The 27923-nt window shown below is 41.5% G+C and overlaps 1 protein-coding gene across 6 annotated transcripts in view; it reads left to right on the top strand.

The window, feature by feature from the left end:
• LOC125644515 (neurabin-1) overlaps positions 1-27447 on the top strand; it is a 92456-nt gene extending 65009 nt beyond the window's left edge. For 4 of the 6 annotated variants that reach the window (XM_048868540.2, XM_075117962.1, XM_048868541.2 and 1 more), the window contains exons 17-19: positions 8252-8368; positions 19622-19810; positions 25812-27447. In XM_048868540.2, coding sequence (XP_048724497.2) covers positions 8252-8368; positions 19622-19810; positions 25812-25979 — 474 coding nt within the window. In that variant the 3' untranslated portion in view covers positions 25980-27447. Of the gene's footprint in view, positions 1-8251; positions 8369-19621; positions 19811-25811 lie in introns of those variants that run through there. The other 2 variants (XR_007359036.2, XM_048868542.2) reach the window with 2 other exon arrangements.
• Positions 27448-27923: the final 476 nt, after the last annotated feature.

The raw sequence follows: 27923 nt of genomic DNA, 5'->3' as shown, positions 1-27923 counted from the left end.
GCAGTCAGTCCTATTGAACCATCTTATGGTGAGCAGGCAGGCGATACGGATTGCTAGCAGTCCTACTGTACCATCTTCTGCCAGGCAGGCAAGAGATGAGAATGGCTAGCAGTCCTACTGCACCGTCTTCTGCCGAGCAGCCATGAGATGTGGATGGCTTGCAGTCCTTCTACACCGTCTGCTGCCAGCCAAAGATGTAAAAGATAGATGGAGTGGATCAAAACAAGAAATAGACCAGATTTGTTTGGTACTCATTTGCTTCCCCTCCTCCCCTCCCCCCCCCCCCCCCCAGTCTAGGGGACTCATTCCTCTAGGTCACACTGCAGTCACTCACAGAGAAGGTGCAGCGAGGTAAATCTAGCCATGTATCAATCAGAGGCCAGACCAACCTGCTTGTTCCAATAAGAACAATGACTTAGGTGCACCATTTCTTATTGGAACCCTCAGTGAAGTCCTGCCTGAAATACTCCTTGATGTAAAGCCACCCCCTTTGTTGATTTTAATTCCCTGTAAGCCATGTTGTCAGTCGCCCCTCCCTCTGTCAGAGCAACGGCAGACAATCGTTCCGCGCCTTTTTTCTGTGTGGACGCCATACCAAGGCAAGCATGGAGGCCGCTCAGCTCACTTTGGCAATTAGGAGCACATTAAACACCACACGCATTATCCGGCAGTATATGCAGCACCAGAACCTGGCAGAGCGATACTGGGCGAGGAGGCGACGTCAGGGCGGTCAAGTGAGTGATCAGGACATGGACACAGATTTCTCTGAAACCATGGGCCCTGCGAATGCTTGCATCATGGTGTTAATGGGGCAGGTTCATGCTGTGGAACGCCGATTCTGGGCTCGGGAAACAAGCACCGACTGGTGGGACCGCATAGTGTTGCAGGTCTGGGACGATTTCCAGTGGCTGCGAAACTTTCGCATGCGTAAGGGCACTTTCATGGAACTTTGTGACTTGCTTTCCCCTGCCCTGAAGCGCATGAATACCAAGATGAGAGCAGCCCTCACAGTTGAGAAGCGAGTAGCGATAGCCCTGTGGAAGTTTGCAACACCAGACAGCTACCGGTCAGTTGGGAATCAATTTGAAGTGGGCAAATCTACTGTGGGGGCTGCTGTGATGCAAGTAGCTCATGCAATCAAAGATCTCCTGATGTCAAGGGTAGTGACCCTGGGAAATGTGCAGGTCATAGTGGATGGCTTTGCTGCAATGGGATTCCCTAACTGTGGTGGGGCGATAGACGGAACCCATATCCCTATCTTGGCACCGGAGCACCAAGCCGCCGAGTACATAAACCACAAGGGGTACTTTTCAATAGTGCTGCAAACTCTGGTGGATCACAAGGGACGTTTCACCAACAAAAACGTGGGATGGCTGGGAAAGGTACATGACGCTCGCATCTTCAGGAACTCTGGTCTGTTTCAAAAGCTGCAGGAAGGGACTTTATTCCCAGACCAGAAAATAACTGTTGGGGATGTTGAAATGCCTATATGTATCCTTGGGGACCCAGCCTACCCCTTAATGCCATGGCTCATGAAGCCGTACACAGGCAGCCTGGACAGTAGTCAGGAGCTGTTCAACTACAGGCTAAGCAAATGCAGAATAGTGGTAGAATGTGCATTTGGATGTTTAAAGGCGCGCTGGCGCAGTTTACTGACTCACTTAGACCTCAGCGAAACCAATATTCCCACTGTTATTACTGCTTACTGTGCGCTCCACAATATCTGTGAGAGTAAGGGGGAGACGTTTATGGCGGGGTGGGAGGTTGAGGCAAATCGCCTGGCTGCTGGTTACGCGCAGCCAGACACCAGGGCAGTTAGAAGAGCACAGGAGGGCGCGGTACGCATCAGAGAAGCTTTGAAAACCAGTTTCATGACTGGCCAGGCTACAGTGTGAAAGTTCTGTTTGTTTCTCCTTGATGAAACCCCCCGCCCCTTGGTTCACTCTACTTCTCTGTAAGCTAACCACCCTCCCCTCCTCCCTTCGATCACCGCTTACAGAGGCAATAAAGTCATTGTTGCTTCACATTCATGCATTCCTTATTCATTCGTCACACAAATAGGGGAATGACTACCAAGGTAGCCCAGGAGGGGTGGTGGAGGAGGGAAGGAAAATGCCACACAGCACTTTAAAAGTTTACAACTTTAAAATTTATTGAATGCCAGCCTTCTGTTTTTTGGGCAATCCTCTGTGGTAGAGTGGCTGGTTGGCCTGAGGCCCCCCCACTGCGTTCTTGGGCATCTGGGTGTGGAGGCTATGGAACTTGGGGAGGAGGGCGGTTGGTTACACAGGGGCTGTAGTGGCAGTCTGTGCTCCAGCTGCCTTTGCTGCAGCTCAACCATACACTGGAGCATACTGGTTTGATCCTCCAGCAGCCTCAGCATTGAATCCTGCCTCCTCTCATCACGCTGCCGCCACATTTGAGCTTCAGCCCTCTCTTCAGCCCACCACCTTTCCTCCCGGTCATTTTGTGCTTTCCTGCACTCTGACATTATTTGCCTCCACGCATTCGTCTGTGCTCTGTCAGTGTGGGAGGACAGCATGAGCTCAGAGAACATTTCATCACGAGTGTGTTTTTTTTTCTTTCTAATCTTCACTAGCCTCTGGGAAGGAGAAGATCCTGTGATCATTGAAACACATGCAGCTGGTGGAGAAAAAAAAAGAGACAGCGGTCTTTAAAAAGACACATTTTATAAAACAGTGGCTACACTCTTTCAGGGTAAACCTTGCTGTTAACATTACATACATAGTACATGTGCTTTCGTTACAAGGTCGCATTTTGCCTCCCCCCACCGCGTGGCTAACAGCGGGGAAAATTTCTGTTCAGCCACAGGAAAACAGCCCAGCAGGAACGGGCACCTCTGAGTGAATGTTCCCTGAAGAAAAGCACCCTATTTCAACCAAGTGACCATGAATGATATCTCACTCTCCTGAGGATAACACAGAGAGATAAAGAACGGATGTTGTTTCAACGCCAGCAAACATACAGTGCAATGCTTTGTTGTACAGTGATTCCCGAGTACATGTTACTGGCCTGGAGTGGTAAAGTGTCCTACCATGGAGGAAGTAATAAGGCTGCCCTCCCCAGAAATCTTTTGCAAAGGCTTTGGGAGTACATCCAGGAGAGCCGCGAATGCCAGGGCGAAGTAATCCTTTCACATGCTTGCTTTTAAACCATGTACAGTATTTTAAAAGGTACACTCACCGGATGTCCCTTCTCCGCCTGCCAGGTCCAGGAGGCAGCCTTGGGTGGGTTCGGGGGATACTGGCTCCAGGTCCAGGGTGAGAAACAGTTCCTGGCTGTCAGGAAAACCGGTTTCTCCGCTTGCTTGCTCTGAGCTATCTACAACTTCTTCATCATCATCTTCTTCGTCCCCAAAACCTGCTTCTGTGTTGCCTCCATCTCCATTGAAGGAGTCAAACAACACGGCTGGGGTAGTGGTGGCTGAATCCCCTAAAATGGCATGCAGCTCATCATAGAAGCGGCATGTTTGGGGCTCTGACAAGGAGCGGCCGTTTGCCTCTCTGGTTTTCTAGTAGGCTTGCCTCAGCTCCTTAAGTTTCACGCGGCACTGCTTCGGGTCCCTGTTATGGCCTCTGTCCTTCATGCCCTGGGAGATTTTGACAAAGGTTTTGGCACTTCGAAAACTGGAACGGAGTTCTGATAGCACGGATTCCTCTCCCCATACAGCGATCAGATCCCGTACCTCCCGTTCAGTCCATGCTGGAGCTCTTTTGCGATTCTGGGACTCCATCATGATCACCTCTGCTGATGAGCTCTGCATGGTCACCTGCAGCTTGCCACGCTGGCCAAACATGAAATGAGATTCAAAAGTTTGCAGTTCTTTTCCTGTCTACCTGGCCAGTGCATCTGAGTTGAGAGTGCTGTCCAGAGTGGTCAGAATGGAGCGTTCTGGGATAGCTCCCGGAGGCCAATACCATCGAATTGTGTCCACAGTACCCTAAATTCGACCTGGCAAGGCCAATTTTAAGCGCTAATCCACTTTTCGGGTGGAGTAAGGAAATCGATTGTAAGAGCCCTTTAAGTTGAAATAAAGGGCTTCATCATGTGGACGGGTGCAGGTTTACATCTATTTAATGCTGCTAAATTCGACCTAAAGTCCTAGTGTAGACCAGGGCCTAGAGACTAACCAATTTATTTGAGCATAAGCTTTCGTGAGCTACAGCTCACTTCATCGGATGCATAAAGTGGAAAATACAGTGAGGAGATTTATATACACACAGACCGTGCAAAAATGGATGTTTACCATACACGTTGTAAGGAGAGTGATCACTTAAGATGAGCTATTACCAGCAGGAGAGTGGGGTCGGGGGAGAGAAAACCTTTTGAAGTGATAATCAAGGTGGGCCATTTCCAGCACATTTCCAGGAATTAACAAGAACGTCTGAGGAATAGTGGGGGGGGGGGGATTGGGGGGAGGAATAAACAAGGGGAAATAGTTTTACTTTGTATAATGACTCAACTACTCCCAGTCTCTATTCAAGCCTAAGTTAATTGTATCCAATTTGCAAATTAATTCCAATTCAGCAGTCTCTCATTGGAGTCTGTTTTTGAAGATTTTTTGTTGAAGAATAGTCACTTTTAGATCAGAAATCGAGTGACCAGAGAGATTGAAGTGTTCTCCGACTGGTTAATGAATGTTATAATTCTTGACATCTGATTTGTCCATTTATTCTTTTACGTAGAGACTGTCCAGTTTGACCAATGTACATGGCAGAGGGGCATTGCTGGCAAATGATGGCATATATCACATTGGTAGATGTGCAGGTGAACGAGCCTCTGATAGTGTGGCTGATGTGATTAGGCCCTATGATGGTGTCCCCTGAATAGATATGTGGGCACAGCTGGCAACAGGCTTTGTTGCAAGGATAGGTTCCTGGGTTAGTGGTTCTGTTGTGTGTTGTGTGGTTGCTGGTGAGTATTTGCTTCAGGTTGTATCATCTTAAGTGATCACTCTCCTTACAATGTATATTTTTTCATGGTCTGTGTGTATATAAATCTTCTCACTGTATTTTCCACTTTATGCATCCGATGAAGTGAGCTGTAGCTCACGAAAGCTTATGCTCAAATAAATTGGTTAGTCTCTAAGGTGCCACTAGTACTCCTTTTCTTTTTGTGAATACAGACTAACATGGCTGCTACTCTGAAAATTGCACTACAAAGACTCTTCTATCAATGCTGTGCACCACTGTACTAATTCTTAATTGATGATACTATGAATAGCATTCTGCACCCTCACTTATGAATCCTGAATAGGAAGTTGCCTATACATTAAGTGACAAGAAGCAGCTACAACTAGTAGAGAGGGAAACCTTATTGGATCTGTGTCAGAGTAATAGCCATGTTAGTCTGTATTCGCAAAAAGAAAAGGAGTACTTGTGGCACCTTAGAGACTAACCAATTTATTTGAGCATAAGCTTTCGTGAGCTACAGCTTCATCACAGTATGCATCCGATGAAGTGAGCTGTAGCTCACGAAAGCTTATGCTCAAATAAATTGGTTAGTCTCTAAGGTGCCACAAGTACTCCTTTTCTTATTGGATCTGTTTTCTTTCTGATATTCTGCTGTCACTCCTATCTCTCCCCCTATTAATAGTTTGTCTAAAATGTGGCCCTTCCTTAGGTCTCTATTTAATCTTACTAGGAAGGTAAGGAAGATGCTACTAGGGATGATGATGCTGTCTTGGAGAGAGACTCCCAAATAGTCTGGTTGGAATTGCTTTGTGACTTGGTAAAAGGAGTAATCAGATTGTAGAATTACAGATAACATTTTATGTATCTGGAAGGCCACAACAGACCCTAAAATCTAAAGTAACTAGTAAAACCAGAGATCTGGGCTGATACTAAGAGCAACCCCTACTAAGAAGCATGTACAGATTTAAAATACATCCCACCCTCCCCCCTACATCCTCCTCCGCACCCCCCCAAAAGAAAGAAAATAGTAGGAGAATCCCAGAGAGAGAGAGAGAGAGAACTATGTTAATTAAGGTTAGAGTATGTATCAGTAATACCAGATAAAATACAACACAAGGATGAAGTAATTATTCCCAAAATAGGCATTATAAACTCTGGATATTCAGAGTTAAAGTTAAACTTAAAAAATCCTTTAAGTCAAGTATGGAAATATATATGTAAAGGACCCAAACAACCTTAACTTAGTCCAATGACACCATAAAGAAAAGAAATTAAGAAAAATGTCTTTACAAATCAGTTTTGTTTAGTCTGTGGCATAAGACATTAATTATAAGTGTATGGTTATTGCATGACAGCCCTACCAATTAGAATTGACTGAGGAGAGGCTTTGAAAACAAAGGAGTCTTAATTTGATAAATAACACAAAGGAGGACCAGTGGTGAGATTTAAAAAAAAAAAAAAAATGTCTTGGTCAAAGCAATGTATCAGACCTGTGTCCTTGACAAAAGCATTTTGCACTGACCAGAGAAAGGTGAAATGGGTATCAAGACCAAAGTGGTGGAGGTTGCAGTAATCAGAGTAGAAGAGATGCTGTTAAATATATACAGTAATATACTATGGAGATCATTGCTGCCCTCCACAAGCGCACACATCTCCAGTGGACTAGCAGGTATGTATTTGGGAGCAAAATTTAGGCCTGCATGTGCAACTCTTACTTTGCTTTTGTAATTAAAAGCACTTTTAAAGTGTAAGACTAACTGCATTTGATCACATGCCTCAGTGAATTCTATTTCAGCAAGATAAACATAAAAGATTGTAATTAGGGGCTTAATTACAGATCCTAAAAACCTGTTCTTATAGGATCATCTTTGTTCAGAGTGAGTTTATCCTGTGGCTTATTCTGAAAACTTTGTCAGTGACAATATCTGTTTTTTGTGAGGCCTTTCGTTTTATCTTAACTTTACAGCTAAGGTGGCTGAGTCAAAAGAAGAGGTCAGGTGACTTGTCCAAGGTGTGGGTTAGTGGCTGCAGCTAAATTTGAACCCAGTACGCTCTAGTTCTCAGCTCCTTGCCAAGACCTATAAATGAAAATGTTTTCCTGACTAAGCACATACTAAATGTAGTAACTGATTTAAGTAGGTTAAAAGTTTAACAGTATGAAGATTAAACATTTGCTAAATATAAAAATGTATGTTGTTTTAAACCTGAAATTTACTTGAGTAACAATGTATAGTCAGAAATATTGAATAATAGTATAGTAGGTGTAGTCACTTATGGCAAGTACTTAAGAATATGTTCACCACAATTTACTATTTGGGAGATAATTAGAAGAATGTATTAACTTATATGTAGATTATCCAGTGGAGTGGCTGCTGTAAATGTTACCACATTAAGACAAACAAAGCATTTGTTGTGAAGATGCCTGAAAAATTATTTAACTTGCATTCTAAAATGTAGTGTTCAGTTCAGCTCAGTACAAAAATAGGGCTCCTACTATGTATAGCCATCTTGGCTAAAACTGGTTTATAAATAGAAGACTTGACGCATCTTGTCTTAATGGAGTTAATTTCTTAAATACCAGAACAGTGCAGCTATATCTTCTCTTAAGTTCCTCCTGCTTATATTATACAATTACGTAGTACTTTGCAGTCCAATGTACTTTACAGACCTAACTATGCATTGATCACTTTATCCACTGTGGAAATGCAGCCACTTCCAGGATGAAATGAGGATACTGTTTAAGTATGTAGCATTACCACACAACAGTTTAAGACAAGATTATTAAAACTTCAGGCTGAATTTAAGTATAATTACAAGAGTAGATATTTCCCCAAGGCCACGGGGTTACTGTTGTGGCTGGGATTTTAGCGTTGTGTCATTCAAAAGACAGTATATTCAGTGTCCCATAATACCATGCTGTGTCTTTAGTTCCATACAAATTCAGAGGGAATAATTCCACCAGCTGAATTTCTAACCACTTACTGCATGACCTGGATGTACCTTTGAAATATCCTTTCCAAGTACTGACCTGGCTCAATTCTATTTAACTTTAACTTTATGACTGACTTGCTGCATAAAGTGGCATTACTTCCAAAATGGCTTCAATGCTGCTATAATATTTGTTAATTTGGGAGTTCAGCAAAAACAAGTCAAGACTCCTGATGAAGTGAACATATTTCATACATGGTAGATCTAAAATTTATAGATAACTCATGTTTAATTTCTTTTTACGAAGTATCAAGGGTACTAGAATGTCTCCTTGTGATATACTGTTCCAAGGGTTCAGTTAATAAAACATTATTTTCACTTGTTTGCAGAGTAGAATTGTCATAGATGATTCATACCATAGCAGGCCAAGTTGTGATCTGTCAGGGTTAGTGACAGAACCAAATCTGTCAGGGCGTTCACACACTTTAACCTTCTCTTCAAATGAGGTGAGTTTCAAAGTGTGTATATGTCTTGTTGATGTTGCCATTCATACTACAGACTGTCTATTAATATAATAGGCTTTGTTTTGTATGAAACTAGATAGTTATCACAGTATCTTAATATTTTTTATCATCTTTAATACTGAAATAGTTACTTAACTAAGGACTCAGATTGTAAGGGGGAAAAAACAATGAGTCCTTGTGGCACCTTAGAGACTAACAAATTTATTTGGGCATACGCTTTTGTGGGCTAAAACCTAAGGAGGAATTTTAGCCTTTGCTTCACAATTTATAGTCAAATATAGCTTTAATTGGTAGTAATACTGTACAATAAATTACAATTATGAATTTCAAAGATATGTAAAAGCAAAAATTTGAGTGAGTGAATGAAATTTGCAGCATTTTTCAACTTGCCTCACATCAGTGTATGTTTAAATTTATTTTTCATGTATAAGATACCAAACTATTTAGATATATTTTATCTATTAAAAGCATTTAATCTATTTAAAAGTCAGAGTTCTTTTTCTGGCAAAACGCTAACCTTCTTTGCCTTCAGCTGAAATCTTCGACTTAATCTAGTCTTTTATACTTTTTAAAAAGTGTATATCTGTTTAAAGGAATTAGTCATTATGTTTTATAGAACAAACCGTAAAAGAACGGAAGCACTTGCAAAAACTATACTTCAGTCATCTTTCAGATGTGAGTTATAGTGCCTTCAAGCCTGATAAACTGATAGTGATAATGTTTGAAGAAAATTTTTAACAGCAGGTCCTGAATGATCTGATGCTATTAGATAATTAACTTAAACCAAATTTTGGTAAAGTGCTAAAATATATTCTGATCTTTATTATCTAAAAAGATAGCCTTTTATGCATGATGCTACAAGTTTGTGTCCATTAGCACAAAATTACATGGTGTCTAAAAATATATCTTAATTGGTCACAAGTTTCAGGACTGGAATAATTTCTGATGGCTTTTTTTAACGGGGAATGGTTCTATTTCTAATCAAAACCCAAGGGAATCTTAGTACATACCACTGGAAAGCACTGTGCTCTTTTGAGGTTAGTGGATGGAATCCATGCTGCTAAAAGTGTCAAGTAATGCAGATTTGTTTAAAATTGTTACGAAGCCCAATATTTTCTTGATTATTTGATCGTTAAGTTTCAAATGCAGTTTTTAGTAATTCTCAGTTTTAGACTTCCAGCAATAGTTGTCTGTATGAACACAGATTGTACTAGTTTGTACTGTTTCATGGTACCAGTATTGTTACTTGTTCGCTTGATATTTGTATGAGCTTTGTATGTCAACAGGGGAAAGTTATCTTTAAACGGCAGTTTTTTTTAGCAATTATCTTAAATATCCTTGTGCTATCCCAAGAAAATTTGTACTCCGAAATACTGAGCGTGCCACTTTTTTGTGCGTGAAGACAGTTATTTCAATGAGAAAGGTATTTTACCTGTACTTGCAGCTCTCCAACTTCAGAAAAATTGGTAGTCAGTTTGAGGCTGCTAAACTGGCACCTGTCATAAACTGTGCTATGACTTGTACAATAATTGTTTAAAAAAAAGTGTTGCTGAGCAGCTGCAAATGCATAGTAGAAAGATTAAAATTGTTCCTGAATTATGACTTTACATGGTAAAAAGTAAGCAGTGTTTGTTTCCACTCATTATGATTAGTTCTGGTATAAGTGAGGGTCTATCTAGAGCCTTGGACTTAGCACCTCCTTCACAGGTAGAAGTCCTACCTTGCTTGGGTAGTTTCATATATCATCACCAGAGGTGGAACTAGCCGCAAGAGCATCCCCTGCCTTCAGAGGAACAAACTTCTACTTCAAAAAGCTGCTGGAAAAGAGAGAAACACCAGTACACACCTCTTCCATGCCCTTTAAAAGTCTGGAACAGTCTGGGGATGAAATACCTCCTAAAGGTGCGTGAGTTGGCTGGAGAAAGGAGTTGACCCTATGACTCCTCCCTCTATTGCAGTTGAGGGTAGGGTAGAACACAAGAATACTGTCTCAAAAATATAGAGAACTGAATGAAGAGGAGTGCTTTTGGGGAGTTCTGCAGGCTAGTTGCAGTGAAGCCAATTCCTGCATATTGAGCTTCCCAAGTGGCTTGCTAGTGAACTGGTTACCACCCAGCATGTAGGTACGCCCTCTTCCGCTCTTGGGAACCTTTTGATCTGTTGCTGGTGTCTCACCATCTCCTTACACTCTTTGGGCACTGCAGGGTCTTATCCTCAGTCACTCCCAATATTGCCCAGATACTTTGGGGTGAGAAAAGTTGCTCTCCCTTATCTCCACTCTCCACAACTCTCTTGGATCCTGTTCTTTGAATTATTAACATACCTGTAGCTGGGTTTTTTTTGTTTGTTTGTTTGTTTGTTTTTAAAGGGCATTTGCTCACCCTGACACTTCCTCCTTTTGCTGCTTTTCAGTTTTCATAAAAAGAAAAGTCCGGCCATGCTTTAAGCCATTTCCCGCAGTGAAGATAGAGGAAAACTGGGCTAGCATTTAGTGACTGCTTGGGGAGCAATCAGCTGAGGCACTTCTGTGTTGTTTGTGAGCCCAGTTAGTTTAAAAAAAACCCAATTCTTGTGATGCAACACTTGCAAGGGAAAAAATTTACTTGAAGCTATGTTTTAAATTGCTTTAACTGAGCAGAATCTAAGGCAGTATACTGTATGCCGGGGTCAGAGTTTGTCATAGCAACAGTATGTCAAATTGGGGAGATTGTTGGAATTTTGGTAATATCTTAAACTAATTTAGATACTACTTTTGGTCAGTGGCCAGGTATGCATGTGCCCCACGAGCCTTTGTTTGGAGATTTTTCATTAGCCGTGTTCCTTCAGCCTGTTCATGCACTGTTAAGATCCTCATGCTCCGGACCAAGGCTATATCAGGCTTGCAGGCAAATCGCCCTCAGTTCCTTCTCAGCTGCCTCAGGCTGAGACAGAACTTAGTGTATCTGCATTGGGCGTGTCTCAGTTACTTGCTTACTTTGGTCTAGCTTAATTTATTTTACTTTTAGTTAGTGAGTTTGTTAGTTTGTAGTTAGTTCAACTGGTTATTTAACAGATTTGTTTTGTTTCCTCCAGGGAGCTTGTCCCTGAAAGGGTTATGCCCAGTTCATCGGGATTTAAACACTGCCTTGGTTAGAGGTCATTCTGGTCAACAACAGACACTCTAAGTGCATTTGCTGCCTAGGGAAGCTGCACACTGCACTTCTGTTTAGCCCTCAAATCCAGGCCTCTAAAAGACCAGGAAATCCAGCTGTGGCTGTTAATGGTAAAGTAGTCATTTTGTCCCACTTCAGACCCAGGTCAGAACAACACCCTCTCCTCCCCGCATTACATCAATCTCTGGGGGTATCTAGCACCTCTTCAAGCTCGGTGCAGTACTCCCCCAGAAAAGGGAAAGTTTCAGAGACCTTCTCTAAAGGTCTCCAAAAGAGGTGCTTTAACTCTCCTATTAAGGAGGGTGCCTCCAGAATGACCTCATTCTCTGAGCAGGTGAACAGCTTCTTCAACCTTGAGAGTCATTACCATAGAGGTGAATATCTTCTCCGATAAAGACAAGGGGGAAAATCACATACCTCTGAGGGTAAGCATGTCTCTGAGAAGAACCCGGTACCGCTTAGCAGAAATGGCCAGAACAAATACCTAAGACCAGTACCACTGGACTTAACTCCTCTTCCAGTACCCCTGTTGGGTTCTTCAGTACCATGTATGACTAAGTTTCCATCTACGTCAGCGCCTTCTGCAAAGCATGTGAAACTCTCAGTACCATCCTGCAGGGATGGGCATACCATGCCTTTGGTACAACAATGGTTACCACAGTTCTGCTCAGTACTGCAAGACTTTAAGTACCCAAGGGACTTATGGAACCAGAGTCTCCATCAGTATCGAGAATCACTCTGTCATCGACCCATATACCTCTTTGATTCACCTCCTTTTTCAGTTGGAGTTCCCCAATTAGAGGATGAAGAGAGATGGAGATCTCCCTTCAGTATCGCTGATCTGTCCAAGGTTTTCCTGTGTACCCACATAGGAACCTCTTTCTCAAAGAGACAGAGAGGATTTCTAGGGAACTCATCATTCTTGGTGGAAACAACCTTGGTTGCCTGCCCCACCAGATATGGTGCTCAATGGCCATATTGGGACCCCTGGATAGCTTATTGTCAACAGTTCTCCAACGCCTCAACCCTCTCCCATTGGGATGATGGGAGAGACTCAAGCTTCTCCTCTCCCATCACACCACTCAACAAGAGGAAAGGTTTGAGGATTAGGAGGCAAGGGCATATGAAGAAGCAACCCCTCACACTACCATCTCATCCCCATCACCCAAAGAGGTGGTAATGACGCTTCCTCCTTTGGCCAGTGATTGTCAGTGATTTCAAGACCTCATTAAACATATGGAAGATTCCCTACAGATACCTCTGAAGGAGATCAAAGAATCACGACAGAAGCTGTTGGATATTGTTCACTCCACAACACCATCCAGGGTTGCCCTTCCTATCAATGAGGCTCTGCTGGAACCTGCAAAAACCATTTGGGAAACCCTGGCCACAGTAACACCTGTGTTTGAGAGAACCGATAAAGTATTATGTTCCCACCAAGTACTCTGAGTTTCTATTTTCCCACCCTCCACCCAACTCTCTGGTAGACACCAGTGAACGAATGGTATAAGCTGTCTCCCCCTCATATGACAGCCCTGAAGTGCCTGGACTTTTTAGGAAGGAAACCTTATTAATCTACAATGATAAAATTCTGCATCATGAATTACAGGAACTGATGGCTAAATATAACTTCACAAATTATGCAAAATTCAGTTTTCATTCAACACCTTCCTCCAGACCAAAGGGAATAATGTCAAACTACCATTGATGAGGGACAGTTACTGGCGAGGACATCCTTCCAGACAGCTCTGGATGATGCAGATACCCTGTAGCCTACTCCAATTCCACGGCAGTGATGATGTACAGGGCATCTTGGCTACAGTTGTCTGGTTTCCCCAGAGAAGTCCTGAATATGGTAAAGGATTTCCTGTTCGATGGACTGAAGTTGTTCATGGAGGATACTGACAAGTTGTTGCAGCTTCCAGGGCCTCATTATGTTCATCAGGCAGCTACACTCCTGCAAACAAAAGAAAATTCAGTAGACAGCAGTCGTCCCAAAGATCCTGCCTGATGCAAAGCTCTGGGTTTCAGAGACTAATGGAACTTCCAAGAAAGAGCATAGGTTCCAGAGAAAGCTCCACTAACCCACTTGATGCAAGTTCACAGCAGACTTCGTCTTTTAGCATGTCAGCTGCAACTGTTGGCTGGCCTCTCCCCCTGCCCATTTGGAGACTAACTTTTCCATTTCTGGCAAGCATGGGAGTGAATCGCCTTGGACAAATGGGTACTGGAAATAATATCCTCAAGCTACATTATCCATTTTACCTCCCTCCTCCTCCTCCTTCACCTTCCCTATCTCTCTTCAGGGACCCCTCTCACAGGAGATAAACTCCCTTTTTCATCGTGGGGGTGATAGTCAGACCCTGATCAGCACAACGGAAGGGGCTTCTACTCAATGTACTTGTTTGTGTCAAAGTAAAATGGAGGTTGGACAGCGATCTTGGATTTAAGACTCCTTACACAAATTCATGAAGTCTCAAAAGTTCAAGATGGTGACTCTGACTGCTATAATTCCTTCTCTAAATTCAGGGGTTTGGTTTTCAACCTTCATACTTCCACACAGGGAAACATCCATCCCACAGAAAATTCCTGCATTTTTGTCATAGGTCAGGTCCATTTTCAGTACTGGGTACTCCTCCTCAGCAAAGGGAGTGTTCTCAAAGGTTCAGTTGGTAGTGGCCACCTATCTGTGTCATCAGGCAATTGTAATATTGTATACCTTGAAGATTGGTTGTTCAGGGGTCAGTTGTTTCAAGGGGTGTTGGCTGTTATGCTGAGGGCACTTTCTTTATTCTTGGACATGGGCCGTCAGTTGAATTTGAGAAAATCTGACTCCTGTACAGAACATACGATTTATAGGGCATCCCTGGATTCTTTGGTATCCAAGTCCTTCCTTCTCATGAATAGATTCATGACACTGTCAAGCCTTGTCTGAACGATTCAAGGGAGCCCTCAGACTTCAGTCAGAAACTGTCTTCAACTTCTAGGTCACATGGTGGCTTGCACCTTTGTGACAGAATATGTGAGATTACTCTTTCATTGTTTCCAGGATGGCTCAGATCAGTTGGCTCACCAAAGGGACATAGCCTGGACAAAAGGGTGTCGGTTCTTCCAACAGGTGAAGCACTCCCTAGATTGGTGGAAGGACCACTGCAGTGTAGGGAAGGAAGTTCCCTTCCTTCAGCTTATGCCAAGGGTAACTCTAGCAACAGATTATCTCTGTTAGGCTAGAAATAACACTTTGATGCTCTCATGGTACAGGGCGGAGGGTCACCTCAATAAACCATCCTCCACATCAACCTGTTGGAGCTCAGAGCAGTCAGAAACGCCTGCCTCCGTTTTTTGCCTCTCATCAGACAGATTCATGACAGACCATGTGGCCTGCATGTTTTAGATCAGTCTGCATGGAGGAGTGAGATCCCTTTCCCTCTGTGCCAAAGCAATAAGGTTATGAAACTAGTGCATAAAAAAAAACACCTAAGAATTTCAGCAATGTATCTCCTGGGCAGGCAGAATGGGAATGCCGATGCTCCCAGCAGGTTTCCACCCCCCCAGGACTGCAAATGGGAATTGGGGATTCCCAGAGGTGGAGCTCTTCACCACTGCTATGAACAGGAAATGTCATCTGTTCTGTTAAGTGGTGGAGGTGTTAGGTGCCTTCCTTCTCCTTAGGATGAAGAAGCTCTTTTATGCGTTTCCCCTGGCAGCTTTAATGTCAGAATTGTGAACAAAATCTAACAGGACAAGGCCAGAGTTGTCCTAATAGTCTGGATGTGGTCGAGATAGGCATAGTTTCCTTGCCTGTTTCACCTAGGTCTTTGTCCAACAATAAATCTTCCACTTGTTCCTCAGCTTCTCTCCCAGGACGCCAGTTGACTGCTGCATCGCAATCTGAAAATTCTCTACCTCCTTTTGTAGGAATTAGTTGACCTGTTCTGCAGAGTTACAGCAGATATTTCTAAATTATAGGAAAGATTCAACCAGAAATGCTTACCTTCAAAAGTGGAGATTTAGTAACTGATGTGAGCTCTGGAAAGTTGTTCCTGAATCCACCTAGCTTCTGCTTGTTCTGGATTATCTGTTGCGATTAAAGAAAATGTCAGTAAGTTCTCTTAAGGTTCATTTGGCCACGTTAACAACTTTTCTTTCTGCAATTGAGGGTTCTTGCTGTTTGCTCACTCTACAACAACTGTAAGATTCATTAAAGGTGTGGGAAACCTCTTCCCTGATACAGCCTTCGTGCAGGACACGAGGATATGAACACTGCATGTGTGGACTGAACAGACACTGCTAATGAAAATCTCGGATCAAAGGCGTGTGGGATACACGCATACCTGAACTAGAGCGCCCATGGGGGACACATCTCAAAAGAACTAGTCTCTGCACACACTGATTAATTCCCCCTTTCTTTAAGCCTTCCCACATGAGAAGTTCGGTTCTTTTAATTGCATTCACATTCATTGTTGTATTATAAGATCTGTTAAATTATAAAAGGCTAGCATGCTGTTTCCCCACCCCCTCAATTTTCTCTAAAGAAGCTTTAGCTATTTTTTTCTTTCTTCTCTCCTCCCCCATGCTTTCCCCTGTGTGGCAGTGAAAAATAAAAATGTGTGTAGGGTCGGCAATCTCTGCCCTTTTTTGGGAGTGGGGGTGTGTTCTAGACGGTTTTAGTGCAAAGGCTGAGTTTTTGACCCTAATTCCTCTGATATATAGATAATACATGTTCAAAGAACCCTATAAATCTGTCTACATGGGGAGTTAGGTCAGTTTAACTACACTGCTTTGGGTGTGGATTTTTCACACCCCTGAGCAATGCAGTTATGCCAAGCTAATTTTCTAGTGTAGACCATCCTGAGTCTGCCAATTTGAGTCAGAAATTATAATCTTAGCTGGTGGAGAGTAAAAGACCTGTCAGCATCAAAGGGCAAAGAGTTTTGGAGGAATAAAAAAATAAGTCTTGAGGGTAAATAAGATGATTTTACAAATTATTGTATGTAATAAGCAAATCAGTAAGCAATATAATACTGTAATGTTAATACATCATTTTTATAGGATTAAAGGAAAAAAGTATGAGCCAGATTCTGGCCCTCTTGTGGTATTCTAGAGATGCAAAGGGGCTGGAAAGCAGCTAGATCTGACCAGCTGAGAATTCCCTTGGTGTGGGAGAGCTCTCAGCTGGCATAACTGGTGTACCTGGTTTTTGCACTGTGACCCCTAGCGTAGGAGGGTCTGGGTCAGGAAGGAGTATCTGAGGATATGACTGGGTCACAGTGCCTTGGAGTGTTGCCAGCAGGAGTAGGTTAGCACAGCTTGAGGGCCAGCAGCACAGATCCTCCCTGAGAGCCAGATAGCTGTAACAGACTCCCTGAGGGACCTGATTTCTCCTGTTACATCAAGTGGAAACTTAGTGTATCAGAGAATCTGGGCCTGTTTATGTAACTGGAATAAATCCTCTTACGTACTGATGTTCTGGACTGGCAACAATACGATTGTAATACAGGCACCATAGATTAAAGAAACAAAATATAAATCTGATAAGTAAACCTTAACTCCAGATTTCATATACTTTATATAACTTTCAATATATTTGGATAATATTTTACTTTACTTTTTAGCTTTGGCAGCATATCTAGTCTTGTTTTCTTGCTTCTATTGAGGAAACCACAACAGGACTCTCCAGAACCTTCTCACGCCATGGTCAAACTTGAAGGATTGAAAGTATGAATTAAGACTTATGAGTATCTCTAGCAGCTGCTAGTATGGCATGGAGATTAAAAGTAATGTTGCTTTTGACCTATATAGGACTTGCAATGAGTAGTATAACAAGCTCTGTTCTTTGTGCTGATGGTTCTTTCCCCCTAGGTGAACACATTCAAGATTGTCCTGGAAAATAGGTGTCAAGTAGACTTGTTCATACTCTGCAAAAGCTGTGTTCACAAAAATTAGGATTCCCAATAGCTGTTCTGTATAAACATGTTTGTACTCATTGTTCGTTACAATCAAATATGAAAATGTCGTTGTTTGAATAATACATTCAGTTCACAGATCTTAAAGTGTAAATTGTCAGATAATTTTAGTTGCCTTTACTGCAATCAGAGGTTTAATCCTCATGAACCTGAGATGCAGTTTAAAAAAAAAAAAAAAACACACTTTATTCTGAGTCTCTTGGTGCCGCGGACATCTGGAGCTCCTGTCCTACTAATACGTATTTTGGATTACTGCATCAGATCAAGGAATCCTGAACTCTGGTACACAGAAGTATATTGTTTTCAGAACTGTTTTTTTTTTGTTTTTTTTAAATTCTCTTACATTCCCATTAGCAGTGTACAGTGGATTTTCTCTCTCTACTTCAGGAATCTACTGCCTGATATCTTAGGTAGAAAACTTCACTCTGTCTCTATCCAGATACAGGCATTACATGGAGTACTTCAGACAACATTGCTTGGAAGATTGTTTCCTCACTGAGCTATTTTGTAACAATTGTGAGGCCTCTCTTGTGTATATTAACTAGGGCGGAGGCAGGCACAAACTCCCTTGTCCTGAATAGACAAAGATCTCATTGTTTCCAGTAAAAGCAAGAGAAGGGTTCTCAAACTTTGACATAGCGACCCTCCCTAAGCTAAGGAAAAAATAGTTTTGCCTTCCCCTAGGTTAGTAAGAGAACACACACACCTGAAAATCCTATACATTGCAAGAATACATATCGTAAAGTAGAAGGGCTGTGATGGATCTGAAAAGTACAATAAATACACAGTATGCGGGGCTGTCTTTCCTTTTACTACTTAGTAATGGGAAAGACCCTTCTCTACACACCTTCCCTGTCCATGGTCCAGTACATCCTGCAGTTGTCTGGACAGGAGGGAGACACATTCTCATGGGTCTCTGCCCTTGAGCCCCATGCTTAATTCACCTTTGTCTCCCCTTCTCCAGTGTGAGAAAATGAAAGGAGCAGGCAGCTGCTGCTCCACCTGCCAACATGGGCCACACCACTCAGGCTTTTTACAGGCAGGGAGCAGCCTCTTTGTAGGAGCTAGCAAGCCCTGCAGCAGCCTCTGTTGTCGGCAGCTGGAACTGTAGTCCAGTCCTAGCAGCTGAGGCTACCAGTTGGCATCTAGCAACAGCTGTAGCTCAGCCAGAAAAGCTGAGCTGTCAGCAACAGCAGCAAAAAAAAAAAAAAAAAAAAAAAAGTGTAAATGTTACCTCGCCAGGAAGACATGCCTATAGAGGTACAGGTTCAATGGAATACTGCAAGTCCTGATACTCCTCAGGTAACTTACTGGCTAGCCTGTGAAACTAAAGATAAAATATTGGTGTGCCAGGATGAAGTAAGAGAATAAACAGGTCTTCTGATTTTGGAGAAATATGCCAAATTTAGTAATAACTATAGTTATTTATGTTAAACAGATATTATTAACTGAGAACTGGACATTTAAAAATCATGGGATGGTCACAAGGGGAAAGTGAGTGGTCTCATAGGTGTTTATGCACTCTCCCAAATTGCCACAGCATATGACTCAATTGTCACTTGTTTCTTTTTAGGCACAGCACAGGAGGAGCAACATTGTTACATGTCAGGATTGTGCTATATTAACTGATTGAGGAAGCTTGCACTTGGGTACATTAATCCTGGGTTTTAAGTCAGTGTTTTAGACTTCCATGAGAAATAAACTTCTCAGACAGAACTAAAATGCCTTGCAAATTTTCTTCTTACTTACATTTGTGATGAATTTTGTCATCTTGGCTACTATGATGCTTTTATATGTCGTAGATTTAAAAAAACATAACAGACTACAAGTTATGAGGCCCCGTAAGTTCTTAAACAAATACTAAGTTTTGTAGAAGGAAAAATACAATTTTTAAAACTTTTTAAATCCAGTTAAATTTAGATCAAAACGTTTTCATTAAGATACTTAACTCTCAAGTTCATTACTCTGTGTAAATTGATTTTGCATGATAGAATTGCTACATTATATTGAAAATACACACTTTGTTACCCAAACTCGGTAACTGAAATTTGATGTATGCTTAAGTCGGAAAAATGTTTCATTTTAAACTGTTCACTGTAACTTTCTTGATTGGTTAGGCATTAGATGATGAATGTGCAGCAACAGGAAAACAAAATCAGTGGCACAGTAGACCAATTTCAGAGTGGACAACCCAACAGGTATGCCATTGGTTGATGGGGATGAACATGGAGCAATACATTGCAGAGTTTACCGCCAAGAATATAGATGGACAGCAGTTAATGCTGCTTGACAGTGATAAGTTGAAGGTAAGTACATGCCCCTGTGTGTATTTGTAATGTATAAATACGGTAGGAGTTTGATTGCCAGTTCATACGTACATCTTTTAAATATAGATACTTATCCTTTTCCTATTCAGGCATTGATGAACATTGGGTTTTTTTAAAAGTCAGTTACTGCTGTGCTCTTGGCATGGTAGAATAGAAGATCAGTTAGTGATTGACATCAAATTAAAGGTGAAGTGTATCAAAATATTATGAAAAGGATGTGATAATAGAATGAAAGCGCAAACTAAACAGTTCTTCCTCGGTGACAATATATTAAAACTCAAAGCAACTAAAGCCCCAAAAGGGATTGGTATGTTTATCTCAAAAGTGGTAGCAAAATAGGTCCCAACTATCTCATTTACATAGTTCAGAAATCTGACTTTCATTAAGATCATAGAATCATAGAATATCAGGGTTGGAAGGGACCCCTGAAGGTCATCTAGTCCAACCCCCTGCTCGAAGCAGGACCAATTCCCAGTTAAATCATCCCAGCCAGAGCTTTGTCAAGCCTGACCTTAAAAACCCCTAAGGAAGGAGATTCTACCACCTCCCTAGGTAACGCATTCCAGTGTTTCACCACCCTCTTAGTGAAAAAGTTTTTCCTAATATCCAATCTAAACCTCCCCCACTGCAACTTTGAGACCATTACTCCTCGTTCTGTCATCTGCTACCATTGAGAACAGTCTAGAGCCATCCTCTTTGGAACCCCCTTTCAGGTAGTTGAAAGCAGCTATCAAATCCCCCCTCATTCTTCTCTTCTGCAGGCTAAACAATCCCAGCTCCCTCAGCCTCTCCTCATAACTCATGTGTTCTAGACCCCTAATCATTTTTGTTGCCCTTCGCTGGACTCTCTCCAATTTATCCACATCCTTCTTGTAGTGTGGGGCCCAAAACTGGACACAGTACTCCAGATGAGGCCTCACCAATGTCGAATAGAGGGGAACGATCACGTCCCTTGATCTGCTCGCTATGCCCCTACTTATACATCCCAAAATGCCATTGGCCTTCTTGGCAACAAGGGCACACTGCTGACTCATATCCAGCTTCTCGTCCACTGTCACCCCTAGGTCCTTTTCCGCAGAACTTCTGCCTAGCCATTCGGTCCCTAGTCTGTAGCGGTGCATTGGATTCTTCCATCCTAAGTGCAGGACCCTGCACTTATCCTTATTGAACCTCATCAGATTTCTTTTGGCCCAATCCTCCAATTTGTCTAGGTCCTTCTGTATCCTATCCCTCCCCTCCAGCGTATCTACCACTCCTCCCAGTTTAGTATCATCAGCAAATTTGCTGAGAGTGCAATCCACACCATCCTCCAGATCATTTATGAAGATATTGAACAAAACCGGCCCCAGGACCGACCCTTGGGGCACTCCACTTGATACCGGCTGCCAACTAGACATGGAGCCATTGATCACTACCCGTTGAGCCCGACAATCTAGCCAGCTTTCTACCCACCTTATAGTGCATTCATCCAGCCCATACTTCCTTAACTTGCTGACAAGAATACTGTGGGAGACCGTGTCAAAAGCTTTGCTAAAGTCAAGAAACAATACATCCACTGCTTTCCCTTCATCCACAGAACCAGTAATCTCATCATAAAAGGCGATTAGATTAGTCAGGCATGACCTTCCTTTGGTGAATCCATGCTGGCTGTTCCTGATCACTTTCCTCTCATGCAAGTGCATCAGGATTGATTCTTTGAGGACCTGCTCCATGATTTTTCCAGGGACTGAGGTGAGGCTGACTGGCCTGTAGTTCCCAGGATCCTCCTTCTTCCCTTTTTTAAAGATTGGCACTACATTAGCCTTTTTCCAGTCATCCGGGACTTCCCTGGTTCGCCACGAGTTTTCAAAGATAATGACCAATGGCTCTGCAATCACAGCCGCCAATTCCTTCAGCACTCTCGGATGCAACTCGTCTGGCCCCATGGACTTGTGCACGTCCAGCTTTTCTAAATAGTCCCTAACCACCTCTATCTCCACAGAGGGCTGGCCATCTCTTCCCCATTTTGTGATGCCCAGCGCAGCAGTCTGGGAGCTGACCTTGTTAGTGAAGACAGAGGCAAAAAAAGCATTGAGCACATTAGCTTTTTCCACATCCTCTGTCACTAGGTTGCCTCCCTCATTCAGTAAGGGGCCCACACTTTCCTTGGCTTTCTTCTTGTTGCCAACATACCTGAAGAAACCCTTCTTGTTACTCTTGACATCTCTTGCTAGCTGCAGCTCCAGGTGCGATTTGGCCCTCCTGATATCATTCCTACATGCCCGAGCAATATTTTTATACTCTTCCCTGGTCATATGTCCAACCTTACACTTCTTGTAAGCTTCTTTTTTATGTTTAAGATCCGCTAGGATTTCATCGTTAAGCCAAGCTGGTCGCCTGCCATATTTACTATTCTTTCGACTCATCGGGATGGTTTGTCCCTGTAACCTCAACAGGGATTCCTTGAAATACAGCCAGCTCTCCTGGACTCCTTTCCCCTTCAAGTTAGTCCCCCAGGGGATCCATGAGATCCATGGCCCTCAGATGAAAATTCAGTCCCCTTTCCTTAAGACCTTACTACTTTCTGATTTGACCATTATTGAAGAGCCTACTTTGATCTTTTTTATCCTTTTTTTTATTATTATTTTTATTATTATTATTAAATAGAAGCCTTTCCTTGTATGTTTTCTTGATACATAGCTGGGTTTTTAAAAAACCCAAGAGAGACAACCAGCTGCAGCGCTGAGGTGGTCATTTTGCCTCTGATAATTGCATGCTGCATGTCCATTCCAGCTCTTCTTCGTTCGTTCATATTGTTAGACTACTTTTTGGATTGGAAAGGTATTATTCTAAAAGGAGGTTTTCTCTAACAGAGTTCAGTAAAGTCTGAAACCAAAATCTAGTGACTAATAGTGGGATTAGAATATCTTTTTTGAAGAAAAAATGTGGGTTTATGAACCTTTAACTTTGCCATTTAAATACATCTGTCTCTTGGGATGGATTTGCAACTCTAAATTTCCTATAACTTAACACAGAAATGTTTCCTTGGACAACAGGGAAAACCATATTCAGTAACTTAAAAGGTAACTATGGGAAGTGTGGCCCGTTGGTACTTCAAGCAGTCATTTTCACAGTATTGCACTCAAATTCTCCAGATAGAAAATAACACTGCTGTTTGGGAACTGAAATCAGATGTTGCCATCTGCTGATCAAAAATTGAAATGCACTCTACTCACAAATGTTACTGTCCACGTTAATACAAAAGTGTCATTAGGGAAGATGAAATGTATAAACGCTTGCAGATTAAAATTATGGAAGATGCTTTCAGTTTTACTACATCTACCTTTAATATTATATTAGTTTTAGTTGCCTGAAAAGTACCTTGTAAGGTCCAGTTTTACTCAAAATTTAAGTTATAAACATGCTTTTGCAAACACAAGACTAATAGAAATGCTTCCATGAATTTATTTAGAAGTCTAGTGGAATTTTTTTTTTAAAGGGACTGCATTGCTTGTTTACACTGAATGCTGTGCTAAAGCCTAAGAACCTGGAAGTGAAATTAAAATGACAGTCTCTAGAGAAGTGAACTGTCTAGTTTATTTTCACTGTCCTACCTGAGAGCAATGCAAAAAGTAAACAAGCAAAGTGGTGTTTAAAGAAAGATTATTTATTATAATGATCTATTATGGTTTAAGTAACATAGTCAAAGAAACCTATTTTTTAAAAAACTATTAAGCTGATAGGATTCCTTTTTATATTACCCTAATATTGGATTAATACATGGCATGAACGAACAACCAACCCTGGTTCAAAAGTCTGATTGTATTGCTATCACAAGTCTACTATACCTTATATATGACACCTCAGGTGTCAGTGAGGCAAGTGATTTTTCAAAATTACTTTGAAAAATGTATGTGGTGATTTAGGGCCTGATCCAATACTCACTGAAATAAATAGGAGTCTGGCTATTGACTTCATTGAGCAATGGTTTCAGCCCTTTTTTATTTTGATTTCATCCTTTTGATTTATAAAGTGACCTTCTATTAAAAGATATTACCCTGTGTTCTTGCAATGCTTTCAATAACTGAGATAGACAATCCCGTGTTAATATTCAGTATAAAAAGTAGGGTACTTTTCCGTCACAAATAAATGGTTCCTAATAAGTAAATAACACTCCCTTTCTAAATGCCTGGGTGGAAAGCTGGCCCTTACAATATTACCTGGAGGTTAACAGATCCGAGGTGATGACAGACCACTGGGAAAAAGGTGGCACCAAGGTGAGAGGCAATCTCAGATAATCAGTTCCCAGTTACATTATTGCTTTAAAGCAGTGGTCCCCAAACTTTTGAGGGTTGTGCCCCACCTTAACCCCGTCCACACCACCACCATCCCCCAGGGCAGGGAGCAGGGCCACAGCTCTGGGGAGGAAGCGCTGGCCAGCCCCTCCCTGCCCCCGGCTCTGCTCTGGTCCTGCCCCCAGTGGTGCTCCCGTCTCTGCGCCTGGTCCCATCCCAACTTCAGCATGGCTCCGCTCCCAGCACTGTCCCCAGGCTTGGCCATTGGCCACAGCTCCATTCCCAGTCTGGAGCCAACGCTGGGAGTGGGGCCAGGAGCAGAATCTGGCCTTACCCGTGGCTGTGTCCCCTCTCCTCCCTTCCCCCCCCCCCCCCCCCCCCGAGTGGTGAGACTGGTGGACCTTGCAATCATTTCAGTAGAGTGGAGAAAAGAGAGATTGCAAGGATTGAAATAAAGAGCTGATGGAGAGGGATTAACTACATCAGTGTTAGACTGCATATTTGAAAAATTGAGGTGACTGGGAGGAGAGAGATCGTGAAACTGTTGGAGAGACAATGTTGTGGGATGTGTGTTGTGGGTTTTCTTGAGGACAGCGGAGACCAGGGTGGGCTTGCATTGTGAGAGGAAGGAGTCAATGATAAGCTAGAAAAAGGGTTAGGAAGGGAATGAGAATGGAACAATGCAGCAGAAGGGGTTGGAATGGGCTCACTGTAGCAGGTGTGGGAGACTAGGGTTAGTGCTGCCAGGGGAGGAGGCAGGAAGGCGCTCACAAATGTTAACTCAAATTGCTAATCTCTGAAGTAAAATGTTATAAAAAAATCAGATTTTAAACAGCAACTATAAATTCCTTCTCAGTTACTTAGCTCTCAGTGTTGTTTTTTCAACTTCATTTGTGATAATGTCTTCCTGGGCAAACAGAACCTGAATTTCCAATGTAAAATCACCCCAGAAAAAATACCCTACTTTTTTTTTAAGGGGTGGGGGCTTGGAATCTTTGAGCCTGCCCCTTTTTGCTTTATATGAAGTGATTTAAAAAAAAAAAAAAAAAACAGCACAAACCCACTTTTCCTTACTGTATCTTCCAACAAATTTTTCAAGTTGGATTTTGGCATTTTAAAGGTATTACTGTGTCTGGGGCGAAGAGCAGCTTTTTCACCCATTAGCTTACGCAGCTTTGTTTCATTCAGTTCATTGAACCTCCAAGAATTGTATGTGACTGTCTTAAAAGACACTTGTTAGATTTCTGCAAGTTGTTTTCATAGGTAGAGGTTTTCTCAAGCTACTAAATACCGCAGATGATTGATCTGAGTTCAGCAACATTCTCTGTAAAGGAAGCGGGGAAGAAGAAATACACACTAACTGCTGTTACTATGTACTATTTATGCAGCTGTATCAAGGGAGTCAGCAGAAGATTAATTTAAAACAGTTCAATTTGATTTTGTTATATCACTCATTAGAAAGTCTCAGATGCTCCACTTTAAGTGCCACATGAAACTTACTATTCACAACAATACAAAACCTAGGCTACATCTCCTCCGCCCCATTTATCAGAAAGGCAACCATCTCACATTACAGTTAAAAAAACTGTAAATTATCTTCTACAGATTTACTCCCTTTATGTCTGATGTAAGGAACTGTACAATTTCTTGCAGCTTCCGTAATACTTTCTTGAAACCAGAGTAACTAAACACAATTTCTCTTAAAGGCTCTGGGGGTTTCCAGCCAAAATGACCGAGCCACAATAAAGAAGAAAATTAAGGATATTAAAAAAACACAAGAAAAACTGGAAAAACAGAAAGACAAAGTTCAAAAGAAGGAAAGAGAAGTTCGCAAGAGTGGCAGAGTGGTAGCCGCTGTAGAATCAAGCTGTTAAAATGATTGTTTTATTTTAGCACAGACTTACTTCAACTTGAAGAAGTGCAACAAAATTGTATATAATTGTACAATTGAGGAGGTAAAGTGCAACAGTTTAACATGGTAGGTTATTTACTTTAATTTCTGTATTCCCTCCCCATTACATGTTCCATTAAAATGAAATAATGTTTTCAATATTTTTATATCTAGTTGACTCTGCCTGTACTAAAAGACAATAATTTAACTTTCTGCCTTAAGTACTGTGCGTGCTTCTATGACTGATATGTAAAAACACCATATGCGTGAAATATCCATTGAAATTTATATGTTTGTGGAAAGTGGGATGTGACATTGGGGGGGGAAGTATTAATTCAAATATTAGTCAGCTCTTGCAGTTGACTTAAACTATAAATATTGGGTTTAATCTGACATATGGACAATAGAAAATCCTGTCATCAAGTTAAGTGTGACACTGTTTAGCTGTTGCCACTGATGTTGTAAAGTGAAAAAAATTAAGTTTAAGAAAACAGCAATGTCAAATTTATTTAAAAAAACAAAGCATGTATTTCAAATTTAATGAATTGTTTTCTTTAAAATCTTGTGTTTTCCCAGTGGTCCATTTTTAATTCAAAATTTACAGTAGTCATATGCTGATTTTTGAATTTCATGTGTTGCAGCTTACTGAAAGTAGTATGTAAGTAGTTTTCACAAACTACTTATGCTAAGCATAACACTAAATTCTCTCCGTAAGCTACACCATGAGGTGTTGGAACAGGGTGTAAACGATAAATAAAAGATCATTTTTTACATATTTTTCCTAAATAATATAGTTTTATAGTTTTATGCTATGAATAAGATGAATTTGCAATGAGTATGTCTCTTTTCTACTCTCTACAAGATTTTTGGGGACCAAGTTTATGTATTTGCTAATTTTAAACAATACTGTTTTTCCATACTTAAAATACGGAGATGAGAATTGTAGAAAAAATTTATCAATGAAGCACTGGGTTTCTGCATTGTATTTAATTGTTCAGTTATAGACTATAGACTTTCTTTTTAAAGGAGGATTTGATTCTTGGAATAGTTTAGAACATGATTTGATATGTGTTCTTGTGTAATTGCATAACAGCTTGTAGAAATATTACAAAAGCACTTCCTTAGATTTTTTTTTCCAGAAAAATAATGGAATAAAAATGTTAATTCCATCATGGAGTGGAATAGAAAATTACAAGATCTTAGAATTCTGAATTGCTAGTTTGAATATTGCAATTATGTGGACCAAGTTCTCCTTTAAATGTATGAATTAATGTTTTTCATTTTTAATTAAATGATCATTTCACTTCTGACATTTCTCAAGTGTTTAAAATACGGAAGATTTCTCTGAAATTCAGAAGAGGAAAGAACTTTGTGAAAATGCACATTCACTCTACTGATTTTCAAATAAAATGTAAAGTTCATATTTCTATTAAATGCCTTCTCTATTTTCAGTTCTGTGTTTTAATTAAGAAAAGCAGCTTATTGTTTTGCTTATTTTTAATTCTTGGGAAATTAGTGAATTCCAGGAATCTACCTTACATCTAGTCAATCAATCAATTTCCAGAGGTTGAGTGGCCAGAGGAGTTCTTTGTTGCTCGCAAAAGAGAAGAATTTTTGTCTGCTGGGACAGGTTGGTCAGAATTCTAGGGTGGTGCAAGATCTGCAATGCCAGGCACTGTTTTCCCCCCTCATCCCTGGGTCCCCTCTTCCTTGTGTATGTGAGGAATGAATGAAGGGCTGATGGATGGAATGGAGGTTATTGATGTAGTGTCCTAGGGTTTTTCCTTCTGTCAGCTCCACAGCATCTGAAGGTTGTAGCCATTAAGCTGAGTGCTGTATCTAGGAGGATACCTGAATTAGTTTCAAAAGCCTGTCTCTGCAGTGCTGAGGCAGTTGAACAGGTGCAGATAAGGTGACCGGTTGTGAT

The sequence above is a fragment of the Caretta caretta genome, chromosome 11 (assembly GCF_965140235.1).
Source record: "Caretta caretta isolate rCarCar2 chromosome 11, rCarCar1.hap1, whole genome shotgun sequence".
In the NCBI taxonomy this organism is placed as follows: domain Eukaryota; kingdom Metazoa; phylum Chordata; order Testudines; family Cheloniidae; genus Caretta; species Caretta caretta.
The sequence above is the reverse complement of the archived record's forward strand: the minus strand, read 5'-3'. Positions and strand labels throughout refer to the sequence as shown.